At 33.1% G+C, this 23,637-nt stretch overlaps 2 protein-coding genes across 5 annotated transcripts in view; both read left to right on the plus strand.

The window, feature by feature from the left end:
- USP15 (ubiquitin specific peptidase 15) overlaps positions 1 to 23,637 on the plus strand; it is a 113,289-nt gene that overhangs the window by 46,428 nt on the left and 43,224 nt on the right. For 2 of the 4 annotated variants that reach the window (XM_008684370.2, XM_040637213.1), the window contains exons 6-7: positions 4,051 to 4,112; positions 21,942 to 22,028. In XM_008684370.2, the coding sequence (XP_008682592.2) occupies positions 4,051 to 4,112; positions 21,942 to 22,028 (149 nt within the window). Of the gene's footprint in view, positions 1 to 4,050; positions 4,113 to 7,577; positions 8,834 to 21,941; positions 22,029 to 23,637 lie in introns of those variants that run through there. The other 2 variants (XM_040637212.1, XM_040637210.1) reach the window with 2 other exon arrangements.
- Positions 5,342 to 7,564, plus strand: LOC103656918 (T-complex protein 1 subunit zeta-like). The gene has a single exon (XM_040637214.1). It carries the CDS (start codon positions 6,475 to 6,477, stop codon positions 6,937 to 6,939), a length of 465 nt encoding a protein of 154 aa, XP_040493148.1. The 5' UTR covers positions 5,342 to 6,474; the 3' UTR covers positions 6,940 to 7,564.

Here is a 23,637-nt window from a genome sequence, read left to right on the forward strand (position 1 = left end):
GAGCCTGCTTCTTCCTCTCCCACTCCTCCTGCTTGTGTTCCCTCTCTCGCTGGCTGTCTCTCTCTCTGTCGAATAAATAAATAAAAAAAAATCTTTAAAAAAAAAAAAAAAAGAACACTCTTTCTAAAATGTAAACCTTGATGTTTCCTTATTGTAAACCTTTGCTGGTTCCCTAACAGTTGTAGAATAAAGTCCAGGAACCTTAACACAGCATGCAAGTCAAGGTTTGACCTTTTGGCTAGACTTCCAGCATCTTTAGATTATCCTTGCCTCATGATTTAAACTCTAACAATGCCAAGCTGAACTGCTTGTAGTTCCCTGAGTGTACTGTATGCTATTCCCAACTCCTGTGCTTTCATCTGTGTTATTCCATCTGCCTGTTGTACCCTTCTTCCCAATGCCTGCATCCATCCAGCAAAAAGTCCTTTAAACATCAAAATATTCAAATTAATCATTCCATTCTATCATGTAGTCTAATCAGATCAGATTGTTCATTCTTCAGATTCCAGCTCAAATGTCACATCATCTCTTCAACCTTTCCTGATCTATTTTTCCCAATATCTATTTGAGGTATAGGAGTTTTCTACTTTGGAGAAAAAATTACTCCCTTAACTTCATAGTAATTTATGTATATGTCTTTTGTGTCATTCATTGTGTACTTTATTTATATGTTGAGCTTCTCCACTACACTTCGAGTTCCTTGTTTTAGTTGGACTTCATGTCTATTTATTTTTGCTTTTCTTTTTAGTACCTAACACAGAGCCTGGTCCTCCAATATATGGAGATTTTTATTTTGTTCTGTTTTATTAAAAATAATTATTGACAGGAGCGCCTGGGTGACTCAGTTAAGTGTCTGACTTTGGCTCAGGTCATGATCTCAGGGTCCTTATATCCAGCCCTGCATCTGGCTCCCTGCTCAGTGGGGAGTCTACTTGTCCTTCTCCCTCTGCCCCTTCTCCTGTCTCTTTCTCTTTCGCTCTCTCTTTTTCTCTCTCAAATAAGTAAATAAAATATTTTTAAAAATTATTATTGACATCAGTATTATGATACAAGTTGTTAAAAAATCCAGAACAACTGAGGAAGTTAATTTGTAGTAAATGCCAGCCATATGTCATGTATTCTATTAGGCTATAAAAACAGTGATTTTGAAACTTATTTTAGCTATTATAGTCTTAAATGGAATCTTAGAAAAAGTAATATGTATTATAATCAAAATTTGAGTTAACCTGATTAAAGCTGGAGTAAGGAATTTAGAACTCTTATGGTTAGTCAACACCCCACCTTGTTAGTCAGCCAATTCCCTCTTTCACTCTTCAGTTACCATCTGTAGGTCTTGAAATGGTTCCAGGAGTACAATTTGGAATACATAGAATCATTTCTTTAAAACTTTTCAGTGATCGACCTGGTTTTTATTCTATGTAATGGTTTTTTTCTATCTATCATGTACATTAGAAAACTGAGGCTTAGAGAATTTAAGTAATTTGATGTTCTTGATAGGAATGCATTTATCAGATTGCAGGTGACAGTAAATTATTTTAATAAGGAGAAGGTTAAATATCCTTACGAATGTTTGATTTTTTGAAGTAAGAATATTTCAAAGAACATGCTTCAAATTTACCAGATTTTGCAACATTTATATTCTGAGTGATGATAAATGAACTAAACATTATTCTGGACTTCTTTTTTTTTTTTTTTAAGATTTATTTATTTATTTTAGAGAGAGCAAGAGCAAGCAGGGGGAGGGGTAGAAGAAGAGAGAGAGAGAATCTCTAGTAGACTCCCCACTAAGCTCAAAGCCCTACTCAGGGCGCACTCTCACAACCCTGATATCATGACCTGAGCTGCATTCAAGAGTCAGATGCTTAACCAACTGAGCCACCCAGGTACCCCTGTCCTGGACTTTAAAATTTTTACTGAAATCGAAAGTAAAATGAAACATCAGAAAGTAGAACAAAGATACATTATTGAAGAGTTTCTCTCCCAAAATGGTGGTGGATATCTTTTCCTTCCCGTAAAAGAGAGAGAGAGAGAGTGTGTGTGTGTACTCATTTAATTTAATTAAACTTTTTTCTAAAGATTCTCATCTTGAAAGTTTTAACCATGAGCACAACTTTATTCAGAAAATAAGATATTTGAATAAAGGAGTGAATATTAACATTTCTGATGGCCTTCAACATTAATGTCTGTGATTGTAAAAAACATGAAATTTTAACTACACATACTATTAGGAATTTAAATGTAATGGTTCAACTTTCTATATTTATTTGATTCTTCAGTTTTAGGGCCTTCCATTAAAAAGCAAACCATAAACAATGATACTAAATACATAACTTTGAAATTTTTTGTAACTGAAGTCTTTCATATTATAACTGATTTGTCTTCCAAATGACTATGAAGTTATATATATGCACATATATATACATAGTATGAAGTTTATATGTATATTCAAATTTGTAATGCTTTAAATGTACTTCAAGGCATGTTTTCTCTGTATATATGTAGTTCATATGTAGATGTCTTAATAAGTTGCAGTAATGGAAAACTCTTCAGGAGTTAAAAATCACTTACTAAATTGAATTTTATAAAGCTATAAAAATATATGTATGATCGTATCAGAATGATATCAGAACATTGAGGAGAATGATGAATTATATGTGATAGGGAGAGGAATATGACAGGGAAGGATCAAGATAGTAAGTACACAGTGTTCTTATTCTTTATATGCTATGTATACTTCATACATGTTCTTTGAATGTAGGAAATACTAATTTGTTTTTCCTTTTTTTTTTTAAATTCAATTAATTAACATATAATGTGTTATTTGTTTCAGGGGTATGGGTCTGTGATTCATCAGTCCTATATAATAATACCCAGTGCTCAGTACAACACATAACCCTCCCCAATGTCCATCACCCAGTTACCCCATCCTCTACTCCCCACCCCTCCCCTCCAGCAACCCTCAGTTTGTTTCCTATGATTAAGAGTCTCTTATGGTTTGTCTCCCTATCTGATAACTTTCATATTTTAATTAGCATACTCTTTCAACAACCTCATTCCATGAATTTTTCTGTTTATCAGTTTTATCATTTGTTATATGTGTTCTGAAACAGGCTTATATTTTACATGGTTAGGATCCAAATGCCAGCTTATACATGGCCTGAAACATTCAGCACAAAAGTATTTTACCAAGAGTATGTAGAATAGGTTCTGCAAAATTGAAACTTTAAGAAAAAGAGTTGAAAGTGAATATCCAGGATATTTTCAAATTTATAATCCCTTGAATTTACTTCAAGGTGTGTTTTTGTGTTATAGTTCTCCCATGGAAATTTGATTATTAATTTCTGATTGACATTATCATGTATTTCTTTTGCTAATTTAGTTATTTTTGCTTAGTTTCTTTTCTTTGCACAGACTCACCCATAGCAAAAACTGGAAGAAAGACTTTTTTAAACAAGAAGATAAGAGGAAGGATTCTGGTATTTTAGAATAAAGCATAGCTCTGCCTTGCCTTGTACTTTACATTTATTAGAGTTGCTGTCTGCCTTAACCATGCTGCAATAAGGGACCTGAATCTGATTCTCACAAATGTGGTTCTATCATTTATATATTAAAAGATTCTATACTTTACATAGTGATAATGTAAATAAAGGCAATTTTTAAAGCCCTGAATAAATTATGTGTAAACTGTAATTTGGAATTATCTGTGTCACTGTTTTTCAGATTTGCATAATAATAGCTCAGATTATACATCAGTATTTTTAACAACTGTGACCATTTATTGAGCATTTGGGGTTTTTTGCATGGTGCTATGGTATAGCCTGCAAATAGAAAAGAAGTAGAAAACATACTCCCTAAACTCAAGGAATTTATATTCTTATTTATATTGCCCAGCTTTGAAATCAAAATGCAAATACTTCTTCACCTTGTCTACTCTGTCCTTTAAATAATTCCAGATTTACTTGAGTTTCTTAGTATATCCAGCTAATCTTCTAAAGCTATTTCAACTTCAGAGTTAAGGAAAAACACTCTTCTATTGTGTCATATTTACAGGTGTTAGTGATAGAACAGAAAAATGAAGATGGAACATGGCCAAGGGGTCCTTCTGCTCCTAAGTAAGTGCTCCCACTTTTTATGGCTGATTGCATGTTTTGAAGCCTTTGGTTTCAGATAACAAAATCCAGAATGATAGAAGATACCTAACTGTATGTTGCAAGTATATGTACCTACTTTTATTTTAAAATTTTATTCTCAGTATAGAAGTTATCTAAATTTGCATTTAAATTAATATGCTATAATTTAAAAGCCTTCCAATTCAAATCTCTTTTAGAATAAGGTATAGTGTACATATATTGTAAATATTATGTTGCGTTGTCTAATACATCAAATCACTATTAAACATTTTGTTTAATATTTTTCAAGCTTTTTGTGTTTTTTTAAAGTATCTGTTTAAGAATAGCAAAATGAATCTGATGTGAAAGCAATATTTTTATTTATTTAAATGTTTTAGTATATAAAAGCACAAGTAGAGATAGAGGAGTATAAGAATTGCTTTTGATGGTAAATGAGGGGTGAAAGAATTAGAAATCCTTTAACTTTTTTTTTAATATGGGAAGAACACTTAACTTGAGATCTACCCCTTAACAAATTTTTAAGTGTACCATACAGTATTGTTAACTGTAGGCACATTGTTATACAGTAGATATATAGAATCTATCCATTTATATAACTGAAACCTTATTTCTATTGTGCAGTAGTTTCCCATTTCTCCCTTCCCCTAACCCCTGGCAGCCATCATTATAGTCTCTGTTTCTATGAGTATTTGACTAGTTTAGATATTTCATATAAGTGGAATCATGCAGTTTTTGTCTTTCTGTGATTGGCTTATTTTATCTAATATAATATCCTCCAGGTTCATCCATGTTATCACATATGGCAAGATCTCCTTCCTTAAAAAAAGTCTTACTTTCTTAAAAAAAAAAAAAAAAAGTCCGGATAATATTTCGTTGCATGTATATACATTTTCTTTATCCATTCACCCATCAGTGGACATTTAGGTTGTTTTTGTTTCCCTATCTTGGCTATTGTAAATTGTACTGCAGTGAACATGGGCATGTAGATAATCTCTTTGAGATGATTTCATTTCCTTTGGATATATACCCAGAAGTGAGATTTCTGGATTGTATGGTACTCCTATTTTTAATTTATTTAGGAACCTTCATACTGTTTCCCATAGCGGCTACATCATTATACATTTATACCAGCAGTGTACAAGTGTTCCAGTTTCTGCACATCCTTGTGAGCACTTGTTATCTTTTGTTCTTTTGATAATAGCCAGCCTAACAGGTATGAGGTGATATCTCATTGTGGATTGATTTGCATTTCCTCAGTGATTACTGATGTTGAGCATCTGTGGACCATTAACTGTGGACCATTTGTGTGCCTTCTTTTTGAGAAATGTTTATTCGGGTCTTAGGCCCACTTTTTAATCTGGTTATTTGGGTTTTTTTGCCATTGAATTGTGGGAGTTCCTTATATATTTTAGATATTAACCTCTTATCAAATACATAGTTCAAAGATTTAAAAGTAAGACCTGAATCTGTAAAACTCCTAGAAGACATCTTAGTGGGAAAGCATCATCATACCTGTCCAGGCAGTGATTTCTTGAATATGACACCAAAGCACAAGCAACGAGAGCAATAATGGACACATGGGACTATATCAAACTAAAAAGTTTATGCACAGTAAGGGAAACAATAAGCAGAGTGAAAACACAACATACAGAATGGGAGAAAACATTTTTAATGGTTTTAGAATGATCAGATCTACACTCCATTATCAAAAACACTTAGTGCTAGTTGTATTTCAATTTCAGACTTTTCAAACCTTTGAAAAGTAATATGGGGCATATGCCACCTATTATTTTAATATATATATAGAGTCCAGGGGGACTCTTTTAATAAAACGCATTAATATTCAGCAAATATTCACACTAAGTAGGATAAAGGACTATTAATAGTTTCATATCAGTTTAGGCTAGGTTGCCCTCGAGTGAATTATAAAATAATTTTTTTAAATTTTCAGAGCTTTTGGAATTTCAGATTTTCTGATAAGGGATTGTAAACCTATATTTTGAAAGCCTCTTAAAATAATGATTCTTGAATAAGTTATTTCTTATTAATTGCTAACCTAACAAATAAAAGAAAAATGATCTTTGAAATGGATGGCCACACTGAGCCGGCTTTGAGCGCTCTGCACACCAGGTCTTCTCCTCTTCCTGTTCTGGTTAGCTGTGGCAGCCATGAAGATCCTGAATGCCAAGGCCAAGGTAGCCCAAGCCCAGGAGGCACTGGCGGTTAATATCAGTGTGGCCCAGGGGCTGCAGGACATGCTGAGGACCAACTTGGGGTCTAAGATGTTTGTTCTGGTACTAGAGACATCAAACTTACTGAAGATGGCAATGTGCTGCCTCACGAAATGCAAATTCAACACCCAACAGCCTCCTTAATAGCCAAAGTGGCAACAGCCCAGGATGACATAACTGGTGATGGTACCACTTCCAATGTCTTAATCACTGGAGAGCTACTGAAACAGGCGGATCTCTACATTTCTGAAGGTCTTCATTCCAGAATAACAACAGAAGGACTTGAGGCTACAAAGGAAAAGGCACTCCAGTTTTTGGAACAAGTCAAAGTAAGCAAAGAAATGGACAGGGAAACACTTATAAATGTGGCCAGAACATCTCTACCTCCTAAAGTACATGCTGAATTTGCTGATGTCTTAACAGAGGCTGTAGTGGACTCCATTTTGGTCATTAAAAAACAAGCTGAACCTATTGAACTCTTCATGTTTGAGATCATGGAAATGAAACATAAATCCGAAACTGATAAAAGCTTAATCAGAAGTCTCGCTTTGGACCATGGGGTGCACATCCTGATATGAAAAAAAAAAAAGAAGATGCATACATCCTCACGTGCAGTGTGTCATTAGAATATGAAAAAACAAGTGAATTCTGGCTTTTCTTTACAAGAGTTCAGAAGGAGGAGAGAAACTTATAAAAGCTGAAAGAAAATTCATTGAAGATAGAGTTAAAAAATAAAAGAACTGGAAAAGAAAGTCTGTGTGATTCAGATAAAGGATTCATTTGAAAGGGAATTGACCCCTTAGATGCTCTTGCAGAGAGCTAAAAGGAGATATATGGAAAGGCTGACTCTTGATTGTGGTGGAGTAGCTCTGAATTCTTTTGATGGCCTAAATCCTGATTGTTTTGGACATGCAGGGCTTATCTGCGAGTATACATAGGGAGAAGAGATACTCACCTTTATTGAAAAATAGAACAATCCTCATTCCATCGTATTATTGGTCAAAGGAGCAAATAAGCACACACTCAAATCAAAGACGCAATAAGGGATGGTTTGAGGGCTGCTAAAGATGCTATTGATGATAGTTGTGTAGTTCTAGGTGCTGGGGCAGTGGAGGTGGCAATAACAGAAGGCTTGATTAAATATAAGCGCAGTGTAAAAGGCAGGGCCCAACTTGGAGTTCAAGCGTTTGCTGATGCATTGCTCATTATTCCCAAGGTTCTTGCTCAGAACTGTGGTTTTGACCTTCAGGAAAACTAAAGTTCAAGCAGAGCATTCAGAATCAGGTCAACTTGTGGGTGTGGACTTGAACACAGGTGAGCGAATGGTAGCAGTTGATGTAGGCATATGGGATAACTCTTGTGTAAAGAATAACTTTACACAGTCCTGCACTGTGATTGCCATCAACATTCTCCTGGTTGATGAGATCATGAGAGCTGGAATGTCTTCTCGAAAAGGTTGTATTGAAGCTTCCCTTGTGTCATCTGAATCATGAAGACTCTACAGAGTGATCCTAAGAATAGCTCTGGAATTTTTGTCCAAGCTTCAAATGATTTTCAAAAGCATTTTCTTTTCCCATATGAAAAAAAGAGAGAACACTGACACTCAAATTCTGAAGTTCTGAAATTATATTACAGTATTTTAAATTGTACTGCAACATACACATATTAAGTAAGCTGTTTTTACCCAGTGAACAGGATGTTTTGCTTTAGCTTCAATGTTATAAAAGTACCAAGTTAGATAAGTATATGTTATCTACCTTGTTATTAAATGTTTCTTGAAAAACAAAACAACAACAAAAAAACTAAAGTGCACCTTTAATGAGTGGTTCTCTATCCATTTTATCTTAGGTGAAGTTTTTCATTTAAATTTTTTTATGAGACTGTGCCTAAGTGTATTAATTACATTTTATTATTACTCCATGTAGTAAGATATAAGGGTAGAACTTAGTGGAAGAAGATAATGAAAGCACATGGTAGAATCACGTAAATTTCTTGATTGATGAAGTTTTAGAAGTTAGAAATATTTTCTTTGTGAATATTTACTTTTAGTCTAGATCAGAATGACTTGTTTTTTTCTAGTTTATCTTTAGATTGTTATGTACTTGTTAAAGCTTTAAATAATTTTTGAAATTTCAAAGTTGCTTGTGCCTTGAGAAGTACCTTGAGTTCCAAGGATTTAGAGATCTTTTCTATTTAAAATTATTGATTTTCACTTGAAAGATAAAACGTTATATATTTTCTTTTATCTTCTTCACTCTCTGCTAGCACAATATCATTTTTATTTACCTGAACAACTATAGTACTTGCTTCTGTAAGAGAAAACACAGTTTCTTACATAATACCTAACATCATACACATGCAATAAATGTTGGTGAATGAAACTACTTCTAGAAATGTGCTGAAGTATTTAAGAATTCCATTCTTCACTGAGTCTCCCAGAGTAATAGGAAACCCAAATTTCAAAGCAGAAAAGTTAAGTATCTCCTTATTATAAAATGTTCCTAATACCATGTAATAGAATGTCATAAATTGCCCAATGATAGTTTATTAGAATACAAAAATAATTTTTTTTCGAAATTAGCATCAGTGTATGAAAAGACTCTCTGAAAACTAAGAATAAAAGGAAATTCTCAGCTAACTCAATAAAGTCTATATACCCAAAGTCTATAGCAAACATTATATTGGGAAATTTTGAACACAAACCAAATAGGATTGGGAGTTAAAAAAAAAAGAAAAAATTTACTACTCGCGTATGATACAGTCATCTGCATAAAACGCAAAACCCATCTGCAGACTACTAAAACAGAAAATTCAGCAAGATTCTCTTAAGACTAAATTTATAAAAAATTAAGGGCGTCTGAGTGGCTCAGTGGGTTAAGCATCTGCCTTCGGCTCAGGTCATGATCCCAGGGTCCTGGGATCGAGCCCCATATCTAGTCCCCTGCTCAGTAGGGAGTGCTCTGCCCCTCACCCTACTCATGCATGTGCGCTCTCTCTCTCTCTCTCTCTCAAATAAATAAATAAAATCTTAAAATTATAAAAAATATGTTTTTATACCCAGAGGTCAGCAGCCTTTCTTTAAAAAAAAAAAAAGCTAATATATTCAGCTTGAGGGCCATATGGTACCTGACTCAACTATAACTCCACCACTATAGCTGCTTTCAAACAATGACATTATGTCACCAAATGGGTATGGCTGTGTTCCAGTAAAACTATTTACAAAAAAATGTGGCAAACTAGAATTAACTTGTGAGCCATAGATTCCTGACCCCTGCTATATACCATTAGTAACCCACTTAGGAAATAGCATAACAAAAATTAACTTGATTAGGAATACATAAAACGTTCATGGGAAATAACTAACTTTATTAAAAGACAAAAGGTTATCATGTACTAAATGCCTTACCTAGTGATGCCTATTTCTCTAAATCTATCATGTTACTGTCTCCTATTAAAAATTCTATCCTTTTTTTTTTTTTTTTGAGAAACTTCACAAACTCATTCTAAAATTAACATTTACCAATAAAGGTCCAGGATTAGCTACGTCACTTTTAACAAAGAAGAGGAAGGAAGCACTGGACCTATTAGATAGTGAGGATTCCTACAAAGCTGTAATAATGAAAACAGTATGGTGCTAGCAAAAGAAAGACAAATACACTGGGATAATTTAATGAGCTCAAAACAAAACACCACATGTATATATGAGAACTTGATTAAGTGGCACCACTAGGCAGTGAGAAACAGGTTGTTTAAAGCAGATAGGTGCTTAGATTTTATTAGGAGAACTAGCTATTTGTAGAAAAAAAACAGGATCACTACCTTATACACGACACACTCAAATAAAAAATGTAAAATTTTGGGTGCCTGGGTGGCTCATTCTGTTGGGGGTCCACCTCTTAGTTTCAGCTCAGGTCATGATCTTGGAGGATGAGCCCTGAATTGGGCTGCTCACTCAGCAGGGCATCTGCGGAGTCTGCTTGAGGATTCTCTCCCTCTGCCTCTCCCCTCACTCATGTGCACCCACATGCACGCTTTCTCTCTAAAATAAGTAGATAAATCTTAAAAAAAAAAAAAAAAGACGAAAGAAAAAAATAAAAGAAACATAAAAACTTTAAAGCTCATAAGAAATTTCAGAGAATATATGTATTTTAGGGATCAGAGAACATAATGTGAAAATTAGTGGGTTTGATTACATCAAAATTAAGTATGTCTGTTATAGGAACCATACATGAAATAAACGGTCAAATGTCAGTTTTTTAATATCTAAAACCTACCTAAGAATAATACCTATAATGTAGAAAGAAGTGCTATACGTTAATAGAAACAAAGCAGAAATCTTATAAAAAATAAAGGAAAGAGGGACATGTGAGTGACTCAGTCCGTTAAAAGTCCAGCTTTGGTTTTGGCTCAGGTCCTGATCTCAGGGCAGTGAGATTGAGCCCAACGTGGGGCTCTCAGATTCTCTCCTCCTCTCTCTCTGCTCCCCCCTCCCCCAAGAAAAAGGGAAAGAGAGAAAAATGAATGGTGGTATGCTGTAGGATACCAGTGCAGCAGGTAGAAGTAACAATGGTGAGATGTTTAAAACTGGATAAGGTTAAAATATACAGTTGAGAGAAAAGAAAAAACAAAATGAGATTTTAATTCAGTACTATTTATGTAAATTTAAAAACACACATTACACGAAATATATTTAAGAACATAAAGAAAGCACTTATAGTAAAGGAAAATAGTACAGATTAGAAAAAAAGGTTTAAAGAATTATCACTTCTTTTATTTATATGTTTATAAGTAAAGTAAGGATGCACATTATTTTTTCTGGATGAATGCCAGATTAAAAAAGTGGTGTTCTGTGTATTTATTGAAGTCACCTTATAAGCACTTGTAGCTTAGACAAATTCAACTCCAGCAGAGGGCTTGTAACCTTAGGCCCTCAAGAAAGAAATTTCAAAATATTAATATATAGAACATTCTGTTTTATAAACTCAAAATTGCTATTTTATCTGTCAGGATACAATCTCTGGTCCTCAACATGGTATGAAGATGCTAGTTCTAATAAACATCACTAACCTGGGATTTGTCCAGTGCTCATGTTGCTTACTACATAACCAGTTCCTACACAGAGTATCAAAAGTTGAGGGGAAAATATTACAAGTTGTAATACGGTGATAGAAGGAAGAATCACCTGTTGAGTTTGTTAAAAATGGTTTCCTAGGCCCTATCACCAGAATTTCTGATCTGGTAGCGCTGGGTGGAGTAGAACTCCTGAATAAACTGTTCTAGGAAGTTCACAGGTGATTCTAATGCTTTTGGTCTTAGGATCACATTTTGAGAAATTTTGTAGGTAATGTTTCTTAATATTTACTGTGTTTGCCGCCATAGAATGAACAGAAAATAAAGATAAATCTTTGTGTTGGGCCCAGGAATCTGCATTTTTAGGTGCTGCTTATGAACAAGAAAATATCAGTATAGTAGGAATATGTTTCCTGAAACAGAGGAATGTCCTGGGCCCAGTTTTATCAGAATTGACACCATATATCCTCAGCTAAAACTAAATTTTTTGTGCTGCTTGATTGAGAAGAAATGCTAAATATTAAAAAATATTAAGGGTAAAATAAAATTTTGTTTAAAACATGTAGTCCTATAGTTATAAAAATGCATATATCCTGAAACAACCCAAAATCTATCTTATAGATCTAAAACTACCTAAAAATACTCAAGAGTTTGCTGTCTGTATTTTTCTGCTAGATACCAACATATGATTTGAAATTTACATGTTTATATTCATGTTATATTTTTAAAATACTCAAGTGCTTAGTTTTTTCAGAACTTGCATTTCTAATCTAGTTTTTCTGATTTCTTACAGCCTCTCAAAAACATAGTGTTTTGCAGTAATACCTTAGAAAAGTTTTAACCCAAGGTTTTCTGTTCTGTTAAATTTGACCATTTATTTTCCAAAGATGTTGGCATCAGGTACATAGTATAATTATTCAGTGGGAGATATATGGCTAGTTAAATCTTGTATTTCTAAAAAGTTATTTTAAAGTAGTAAAATTGTAAAAGCATAGAGGTTCCTAAAGAGAGGAGAAACCTAATCAATAGATTATACCCCTTACTTTCCAGAGTTTGTTTAATGTTAACATTTTATTCCTTAACTGTAGCTTCTGAGACACAACTCTATTGAATTTTGACTAAGTTGTACAATTAATTTTTTTCTGTATGGTTTTATTTAGGTATAGTTATTTCAAAGAATGGCTTTGAGATTATTAATATTACAGAAAAAAATCGAAATTTCTCTTGTGAGAGTAGCACAAGAAGTGGATTTAATTCAGACATTTCCATTAATTGTTCAAAAATATTGACAGAAGACATGTGATTAAGTATCTGGTGAATAAAAGTTAAGGGTCATTGATGATTGTGAAAAGGCAGTTTTCATGGGCTAGAAAACATCCAGAGAAGAATCCAAAATCAACCGCATAAGGCATGAGAGGCCAAAAATAATCAAATGGAAAACTAAGCTAGTAGTTCTTACTCATACATTGTCTCTCTGCCATCTGTGTTGTTCCGATTAACAAAATTCCAAATTGGTGACTGAAACACTAAGTATAAACTTAATCTGGTGCCGTATTAGTTTTTTTACAGCACTCTGTCCCTGAGTGCTCTGCTTGGCGAGGGGGAACACTTTATTATTAAATTTCTGCATACTACTTTTTGCTCAAGATAAATAATAGAAACATCTAGGTGACTCTGCAGTATTCTGTTTTTGTTTTTTACAACATCTGCTTCAATACTTTATTTGCTTAAATACATTCAGAAAAATTTAATGTATACTTCTTTAGAATTTTTTAGAGCATGATTAAGCCCAATTTGCATATATAATTAGAAGATTAACTGTATAAATGGATCCCGAAATGGTGCATAGACTTACTTGATTGAAAATTACTAAGATACATAATAGGAAACTCTTCCTAAACAAAGTATTGGTTTCATTTTAACGAATTGTACTGAGACTTTTTAAGTATTTACAATACAAGCATGATAGTCTCTGCTTATTTGAAACAGTAGATTTGGTTATTGCAGTTTTTTGGTACTAAACAAGCTATATTTATCATAGTTCACAGAAAATGCACTCTCAAAGTTTCTATGAAAGTGTACAGATTTGTTACCAGTTTTAATCTTGTTCAAACATAAAGTCCAGGATTGAGTGATTTGAGTTTATGGGAGTTGAGAGAATGGCTCATAAACCAGCTTTTAATTCCTTGTCATTCATTTATATTCACATATTTTAAACTAATAACGTGTTCAATTTAAAATGCAATTTTATGAACCATAAATCTAGGGTAATATTCCAAAATCTATAATTTGTTGTATTTTTAAAGACATCTTGAATCTTTATAAATTTTCTTTCATAGTTTATATCACTTTATCTTGTTCTTATTATTTTTCTCCTTAAGAAAAAGATGTAGAATGACTTTCTCTGAGACTCTAAATTAAGTTAATGGAACAGCCAAACAAAACTGCCTAGGATGCAATTAAAGATAGGGAACCAAAGTTTGGAGAGTAGTAACTGCAGATGTGGAGTTATCTTCCTAGAAGTGAGAAATGTAAGCATATGTGAATTATCTAATCAAAAATGTAAAGAATTATATACTGAATTTTAAAGAGTGTCCCTGAGTAATGACATAAAACAAAAAGATCAAGGAGAAAGAATAATCCTGAACATTCAGGAAAACTTGGAACCCATTATGTCGTAGAGGCCAAGGGAAAAGCTTTTAGAAGAAAGATAATGGTCAGCATTGCTAAATGATGCAGAGACTGGTGGGAGAACAGAAGAGATTCCATATATTTGACAAGTGGAAAATTCGTATTGGGAATGAGAAATAGATTATAGGAAAAGAGGAATTGAATAATCAGAAATGGAACAACTGGTATAGATCACTCATCATGAAAGGTACTGAAAGAAGAAAGAGAGGGTACTTGGTTGGAAAGGCAGGATTCCTAGAGAGGAAAAGAAACTGCTTTACATATAAATTTTTTTGTTATTTGATTATATATGTTCTTTCCTAGGTATTTGTCACCCAAAGATAGGTATCATAATAATGTTAAAAGGAAGTTCCTTTGTGCTATTTACCAAATAAACTGCTTTTTTTCTGGTTAGGTTAGCTATCCAAACTCCAAATCCTTTTTGGAAATGCTTGTGCCTGCACATAAACACACTCCGCATGACTCTACTTCGGGGTTTCTCATTTTAATACTCATTAAGATCCTGAGTTTATATATACTCTCCTTTGAAATGCTGAAAATGCACATGGATTAAATAAATCTTTCCTTCGTCTAAACACTGTACCAACTTTCTGTTGTGGGAAGATAATAGATAATCTAGTACCTGTACCATGTCTCTAAGTTTTGCCAAACAGAGCATGGTCACAGTAGAGTTCAATAACTAGTGTTAGAATTGATATTTAAAAGCCATATCCAGATTTAATTGAAGTTAGGAAATTTAGACAGTTTATGTCATGCATAAATGAATATAACTTAAGTTTACTGTTCTTATATAGATGCTTGATATGGCCACGTACTCACAAATAATTATTGGATATTTTCCTTTTTTTCTTCTTTTTGTTCCCTGGTTTGATCCAAAAAGGATTTGAGCAATTTGCAGTAATACACATGAGTCAAGGTTAACTATATGAGTGGATACAGAAATCACTCAAATGTAAAATAAACTTAGTCACAGTAAGGTGAAACCAGAGAAGTTAGCTGGCAGGAGCAAGTAAGGGCTTTTGAAGTTATCAAAATTGATCTGCAAATGTATGGGCTTGTTTTGGGTCCTAATTCAAATCAACCGACTGGGAAGAAAAGATACTTTTGAGACAATTGGGGAAAAAAGTGAACATGGACAGAGTATTCATTTGGGACTGACAGTGGTATCAAAAAAGATCTCTTACCTGTTAGGGATATATACTGTAATTTTTTGTTTATTTCAGGTTTTTATTTAAATTCCAGTTAGTTATCATAAAGTATAATACTAGTTTCAGGAGTAGAATTCAGAGATAAATTGCTTACATATAACACCCAGTGCTCATCACAAGTGCCCTGCTTAATACCCATCACCCATTTAGCCCATCCAGCCACCCATCTTCCCTCCAGCAACAGTTTGTTCTCTGTACTTGTCTGTTTTATGGTTTGCCTTTTTCCCCCCTGTGTACATGTTATGTTTCTTAAATTCCACATATGAGTGAAATCATATGATATTTGTCTTTCTCTGACTGACTTTATTTCACTTAGCATAATACCCTCTAGCTCCATCCACATCTTTGCAAATGACAAGATTTCATTCTTTTTCTATGGCTGGGTAATATTCCATTATACACACACACACACACACACACACACACGTGAAATTATAAATGTCTGGGATTTGCTTTAAAATAGTCCAGCAAAAACATGGGAGGAGGGAGGTCGAGGGGACAAAGATAAAACAAAAGTAGCAGGATGTTAATAATTTTTGAAGCCCAGTGTCTGGTACTGGGTACATGAGGACTTATGTACGTTTGGAAATTTCTGTAATAAGTTGAAAATGAAAATGGGTTGCAGTTTTGGTACTGGGATTCATAATGGCTGAAGCAAAGTAACTAATTTTTTTTAAGTGGAATGTTTTATGTTATAAATACCATTGATAACAGTAAAAATAAGGAACAAAAATAGAATTACGATAAGCAATTTATATATAAATTCTCTTAAACTCTCTTTACTTTATCTTTAAAATTTAACCTAACATACTGCCCGGCATAGAAGAGGCACACAGCAAATGCTTGTTGAACTGAACTAATCTGTAATCTAACAACAGTAAAAGTGTTTAATTTTTAAAGAGATTTAAATTTTCTTTTTCTCTAAGAATTTATGTGTTAGAAATGGGTAGGTTTAAGGTTGGCCTCATTTTTCTTAAGATAATTCTTGTTTTATAATGTTAGATCTTACAACATAGGGTGGTTTTATGTCATTTAAAATACTTATACAGCTCTTTAATTGTTTTGCTGTGTCAGCATTCAGACTTAACATCTCTGTATTTTGGTTGCTCAATACAGTATTAGGTTTTCATGTAAGTTAATTATTCAGTTAATTTATCAAGAATATTCGGGGCGCCTGGGTGGCTCAGTCATAAAGCGTCTCTTCGGCTCAGGGCATGATCCTGGAGTCCTGGGATCAAGCCCCACTTCGGGCTTTTCTGCTGGGAAACCTGCTTCTTCCTCTCCCACTCCCCCTGCTGTGTTCCCTCTCTCGCTGCTGTCTCTCTCTCTCTGTCAAATAAATAAATAAAATCTTTTAAAAAAAATTATGAAGAATATTCAGTTAGATTTTTCTGTCGAAGTACCAAGTTCAACTTACAGCCTTGAATTGTGTGCTTTTAACTGAAACATTGGAAATAGCGCAATTCAAATATTGCATTTTTCTGGCATGGTTTGATTTTCTGTTTTCATGAAATAATATCAGCTACACTGATATTCTGTCTTATTTAAGAGCTGGATCCCTACCTTATACCTAGCCCAAACTAGCCAAAATCAGTTTAACACCTGATACCTGGCTTAGTATCTAGTCTATCTGGAATATCCTAAGTAATTTTTTTCTCCCCTCTCCTTAAAAAGCCACTAGAGCAGAGTTGCTGAGGAACAGTGTAATTTCCAAATTACATCAAAGAAATAAAGCTAAAGGGCTCCGGTTATAATCCACAGACTGACTAGTCAACCCCTAAATTAACTCCACAAAAGTTAGCTAGATTGGGCTGTGTGTAATCTAGGTCAGAAGTTGGAATCAGAATAGATAAGTGGTCTGTTAACATTCATCCATAATGTCTGTAACAGCATTTAAAAGGTGTTAATATACTTCTGCTTTACCTGTGGACCATATCCATCCTTCTCTTTCGGATCATTATGGTATAAAGGACAGTCTCTCTACCAATGTTACTTATCTCAGTGCTCCCTAAAACTTGCTTTTTCTTTCATTATCTCCTCCCTCCTATATATATATATATAAACTCCTACCATACTGCCACACATATAGTAGACACTCACTTAACAGTAGTTCATTCTTTTTCTTTCTTTTCCAATGTCATCTTCCCCTTAGCCTATAAATATAAATCTGTCCTGTCTTTAAAAACAAAAACAAAAAACCATAAACTTCCTCCAAATACCATTCTTTAGGGTTTTTTTTTCCTTTGACAGCCAACTTTAAAAGGGCCATACTTACTATTCCTTACCACGCAGTCAGGATTTAACAGAGTCCTTATTTGACCTTTTTTTAATCCTAGTTCTTTTGATCTTTCTTTAATACTTCTTGTTAACATCTCCTAAAGAGCTTCTCTTAATTCGAATCCATGATTCAAGAACTGTTTGCACTTCTCTGACCGATTCTCTGGCTGGCTGGTGCTCCTCCTCTCTAGCAGTGCCATGTTTGCTTGTGCGGGTTGTGTGCTGCACAGCTCTTGGGCATCTTCCACGTTGTAATCTATGTGAAAGGCCCTCCTTGATACTATGCAGCGTACAGCTTCACGGACTGTATGCAACAGCTTTGCTCACAACTTAAATGCATTGGTATTTCACAAATTTCCATCTTATGACCTCTCCTTTCATACCATAAGAGGTTCACAGTGGATGGACTGTATGCTAATTCTGTTCCTCAGTCAAACTGACAGAAATAAGCCATTCTGTTTTTCTAGCCAAAAACTCTCTTCTGAATTCCAGATTTTTTCTAAATGTCATGTAGGATTTTCCATGTAAGATTCAGCTAAAATCTTTTTTACCTTACCTTCTCCCATTCCTTCAACCTAATATATATATCCATATCCTGTATACCCTATTTTAGGTACCAACTCAGAGCCATCTTGAGTTCCTCCTTCAGCCTCATTCTTTTTTCATCTAGTTGATTAGCAGTCTTGCAGATGCTACTTCCTAAACCTGAAGTTTTCAGATGTCTTGATCTTCGTACCCCTTTACGTTCTTAAAAATCATTTTTTTAAAGATTTATTTATTTGTGACAGAACCCAAAGAACTTCTTTTATGTGGACTAGAAATCAAAAATAAAATTTTAAATATTTGTTTATAAATGATACTAAAACCATTATATTTTTACATAAATAATATTTTTATGAAAAATAACCTTCAAAACAAAAAAATGTACTGAGAAGAGTAGAATTGTTTTACATTTTTGGAATTTCTTTAATACCTGATTAAACAGAAGACAGCTAAATTCTCATGTGCTTCTGCATTCAGTTTATTGCGATATATTGTTTGGATTGAAGTGCATAAAGAAAACTCAGTTTCTCACAGATACATAGTTAAAACAGAGAAAGATATTTTCAGATAATTGATAACCACATCAGAACTTGACCAGGGGTGGGTTAATGATGAAAATTGAATTGCATTGTGGAATCTGAAACCACGTCAATGAACTTTTAATATATTATGTTAAAAATCTATCATGTGTAACTTGATACAGTTGGAAAATACTGATTCACTGAGTTATGCAGATATTCCAAATATTGGCATATTTCATCATACAATATTTTTAAATCACATTTGTTAAAACATCACCAATCTTACAAGGAAAGTCTTTAAGTAGTGGGAAGCTATCAAGCCTCACAGTGGCAAAGTCAAGTTTTCCAGAACTGTTTTTTTGTTTGATCACTTGAATGTTATCATTGGCAATGAATACTTTCAGTTTTTTTCCTTGAAGTTACAGGCTCCCTTTATTCATTTTTGAGAAGATGTCTGCCACATAGCCTTTTATGTGGAAGAGTGGTACAGTGAAAAGAGGGGCTAGTTCTGCTTGAAATTTGAATAATTACACAAGTCTTCTTCCTCATGACAGTCATCCATATAGAATGGATGTGCTTTATGCAAACTTCCCAGTTTGTCACATAATATTACAAAGAAGTGTATTTAAGGGTCAAGATTTAATAAAATCAGTATTTTTTATCTTTTCAACATGGATATTCTTAAGTGAAACTGTTTTCCACTGCAAGGAGGCAGTAAAGAATACAAGGACTCTAGTATATAATTTGGTGCTACTGCTTTAACTCATGCTAGAGTATCAGCAGTTTTGCCCACCATCGTTTTTGCACTATCATTGCAAATATCCACCCAGTGAAAAGGTCAAATAACACTTAAATAACACCTTGATGTTATTATGAAAATGCTTTTGACCTCATAGATGGGCACACTGAAAGAATCGTGGGACTTCTAAGGGTCCACTGACTTTTCTTTGAGAACCACTTCCTAAACATCCAAGACATATGCCCTTGCCCTCCCTGTGGTCTTTGCCCCAGCCTTTATTAATTTCGTTAATCTGGTCTCCTAAATGATCTCTCAGTCTCCTTTCTCTTTCTCAAGAATTACCTTTCTACAATACAAATTTGTGTAGATACCCTTTTAAACTCTTTCAACATGCCCAGCACAATGGAATAAGATATAATAAATTCCCTTATAGAACATAAAAGTCCTTTATTACTGTGCCTAGCTTATTAACTTCTGTTCCTGTCATTACATACTTCCTACTCTTTAAGCTGAACTGAATTGATAATTCCCTAAACACATCATTGTTTTTACAGTCCCATACCTTTGCATGTGTCTTTCCAGTTTCCACCTATCCCTCCAACTCTGCGCATCATTTTAAATCACCTCATGTTACCACCGACAAAATTTTATATTTTGTTATAGTTTTAAAATTTCTACAGGACTTACACTGTTTTGTAGTTATTTTGCTTATGTATTTTTTCTTCCATTAGATTGTGAGCTGTTTGAGGTCAGGAACTATGTCTGTCTTTGTATTCCTAGTACTTACCAAGGGCAAGGCATATAGCAGTCATTTAATAAATGTTCGAGTATTTCAGTGAATTTCATGGAAACTTCTAATACTATCCTTGGATAGAATTGCTAATGGATAGTAAAAAGGCCACAAATGGGGAGGAAAAGGAAATATATATATATATGTGCCTCAGCCACTTTATTGGATAAAGTAATGAATCTTTATTTCCATAAATTTGAGTATAATTAAAATTCAGGAGAACATTTCAGTTTATTTCTGTTTCTGAAAAGTGAAGTGAATTAAATTGTAGCTAAATGGATCACATTTTGAAAAATTAATCTCCTTAATTCATTATAACTTCATCTCTAATAAATTTGGGGGTTTTTTCCTTTGATAATTTAGCATTCTTGACATGAAGGCAAAAATGCCAGGACACTTCTGTATTTCTATTAATATTTAAAAACTAGTACCTTAAAATATTAAGATAACCTTTTAAATGTCCTCTACATTGTTTTATATTAAAACTTGGTTGATTTTGTCTTACGTTTGAACTTAGCACAGTAAAATAAGATCTTCTGTCAGAAAGGCATCTAAATAGAGGTCTTTCTTAGTGTAATCTGCCTATAGACAACCTGTATCAACAACAAGAAACTCCTTTAATAAAAATAAAAATTTTTTACCAAGATTTCATAATGTATAAAACTTTCAAAAGTTAAATAAAAATTTTTATGTGTAAGAAATGTTATTGCCCACCATGTATTCTGTGTAATGTATCAGTATGTAGATTAGGTGAAATCCAAATCACCAGAAATTTGTATACTTCAAGCAGATTTTGTAGATAATACTTTCATGCCCATTGACCATTTCAGTGTTTATTAGTACCTGATTAAAGGAAATAAAATAAATTTTTAAAACTAATCACTTTGGGCCTAAGTTAGAGTTTATGATGAACCAGATACTAGACTGACAGCTTTTTATAGCCCGTGGGCTAGATGTTGCCTAGTAAATTAAAATTGTTTACAAAATTACAAGGGAAATTAAATCTTTAAGAGACCTGTTAAGTATTTTAAAATAATCATTCTTTTGTAATGAGTTTGTTGATTATAAATCATACCCTTAAAGCATATTGGTTGATTAAAAGCCATTAGTAATTGAAATCTCTCCAGAAAAGATTCTGAATTAGTGAGGTGTGTAATATATATAGTCAGATGTACGTCTTTTCAGTTTTTGCAGCGATAACTTTGACCAAAAATTACTTCTCGGGACTATGTTCTGAATTCTTTTATGCCATGTGTCCATGTTGCCTTACATTTTAAAGAATTGGTAAATCCTCGGATCTCTGTGTCAGTGTTGGGTGTTAAGTAGAATGCAATGGTACCTACTGAGATACAAATTGGATTTCCTTTACGTGCTTCCTTAAAAAAATTGATATTTTAATTCCACCGATTTAAGGAAATTATTGTTTGTAAAATATTGAAAATGGTTACCTGAACTCAGAAATGGGTATATTGAGTCAGTAGATTTATAGGAATAATAAATATCAAGTTGTATATTAAATTTGATAAATTTCTTTTGAAAATAGTTCCCTTTTGTACCATTATTTTTATATGAAAAAAATATAGGAAATAGAAAAACAAAGGATATATAGTGATTTTGCTCATGAATCTGTTTTCCAGCATTCTTTACTACATACATTGTCATCTGTTCTTTTCTTTATTTCATAATTAATTTCAAAATTCAGCATTTTTTTATCTAATTTAACATTTTCATATTTTTAAAGGTCCCCAGGTGCATCCAATTTTTCAGCTTTACCAAAGATCTCTCCTTCATCTCTGTCAAATAATTATAACAACATCAACAACAGAAAGTAAGCACTGAATCTTAAAAACTCTTTGTTTAATTGATCGCCCTATTGTGGTTGCAAAAAATCTCTTGTATCTAAAACTTAGGATAAAAGTCTTAATGCATTAAAATTGAATTTTTTTAAAATTACGGATCAGTTCTTCTAGGAGTAATTTTAAGAAAGCACAGTTATAAACTTCTTGATTTAATACATATCCTACAATAATCCACTAAAAGAGAAATAAAGTCAGAATTTTACTTTTTAAACACTATTGAAAATATATAGAGAAGTCTGTTAGAACTCAATTTTTTAGGAAGGGTATGAATTTCAGATGTCATTTGAGAACGAGATATATAATCACTTACAATATGTAGTTTTTTTCTTAAAGTATATATCAGTGATTCTCACCTGGAAAGCACACAAAATTTTATGTTTATCAAAAAGGCAATCACTTTTTCTTTAAAAAGTTTGGAGAAACAATTCCCTTCCCCCATCATGAATAATATTCAGAATCTTGGAATTTATAAAAGTTATATGAAAGTGTATGCTATATTGCCATAAGAAAAAAGTTGTTAAAAATCACTTGAGCTTCACTGTAATGTCTGACGTGGGTATATTACCTTGAAAATTGTCATGGTTTTTATTTTTTAGAAAAGAATAAAAAGAAAGCTTTTATTATTTGTGTATAGTCCAGTCAGATTAGGGGAAGAACTTTAATCTAGAGACGATTACCCATTTATTATTTCTTGAATATATATATTACATTGTGGTTTATTTTTTAGGTTAACTGTATGTAGTTAAATATTTGTACTACTTGTCCAGTTCATAAATGGCATCTGATTTCCTAGAATAAATTTGAAAAGAATAAGGCTGTTTGTGAAAAAAATTTTTAAATAGCATCATTAATTGAATTTGTTGGTTTAATTCATTTTCCCTTAAAATTCATATCTGGGGTAGGGAGAGGGCTTGACAAAATGATTTTAATGTACATCTAGTTTATAAATATGTAAGAATAGCTGAAATAATTTGGAAAGGAAAATCAGAAAGGATTAATCCTACTAAATACCACAACCTGTTGTAAAGATAATAAGAATTCAAACAGCGTAGTAGTGACCCAGGAATACATCTACAGGTCAGTGAAATAGAATAGACAGTCAGAAAGAGTCCTTTAAACATAAAAGAATTTAATGTGATCAGAAAGCATTGTAGACTAATGGAGAATGAGCAGATTATCCAGGAAATTTTGTTGGGAAAATTGGATCACTATTGAGAATTTCTCTTTAAAACTTTATATTAAATTGACTTTTTAATTATTAGGCCTATAAAAATTGAAAAGCAAATAAATGGAAGAAAATACTTGCTACAAATGACAAAGGATAAATATTCCTAATATATCAAAGTCAAAAAGATCAGTGAGAAATTTTCTAAATCAAGTAGAAAAATGGGCAAATGATGTGGCTGGCAATAAAAGCAAACTAATTAAAATACATAAACATTTTAAATACCCAAATTCACAACTAATTAGAGATGTGTAAATTAAAACCATAAAAAACTCCATCCACTTCTCTCCACCTCAGTCTCACTGGGAAGAATTAAGAAATGATACTTATTCTTGCAAGGATTTTGTTTGAGT

Source organism: Ursus maritimus, unplaced genomic scaffold (assembly GCF_017311325.1).
Source record: "Ursus maritimus isolate PB19 unplaced genomic scaffold, ASM1731132v1 scaffold_21, whole genome shotgun sequence".
In the NCBI taxonomy this organism is placed as follows: Eukaryota; Metazoa; Chordata; class Mammalia; order Carnivora; family Ursidae; genus Ursus; species Ursus maritimus.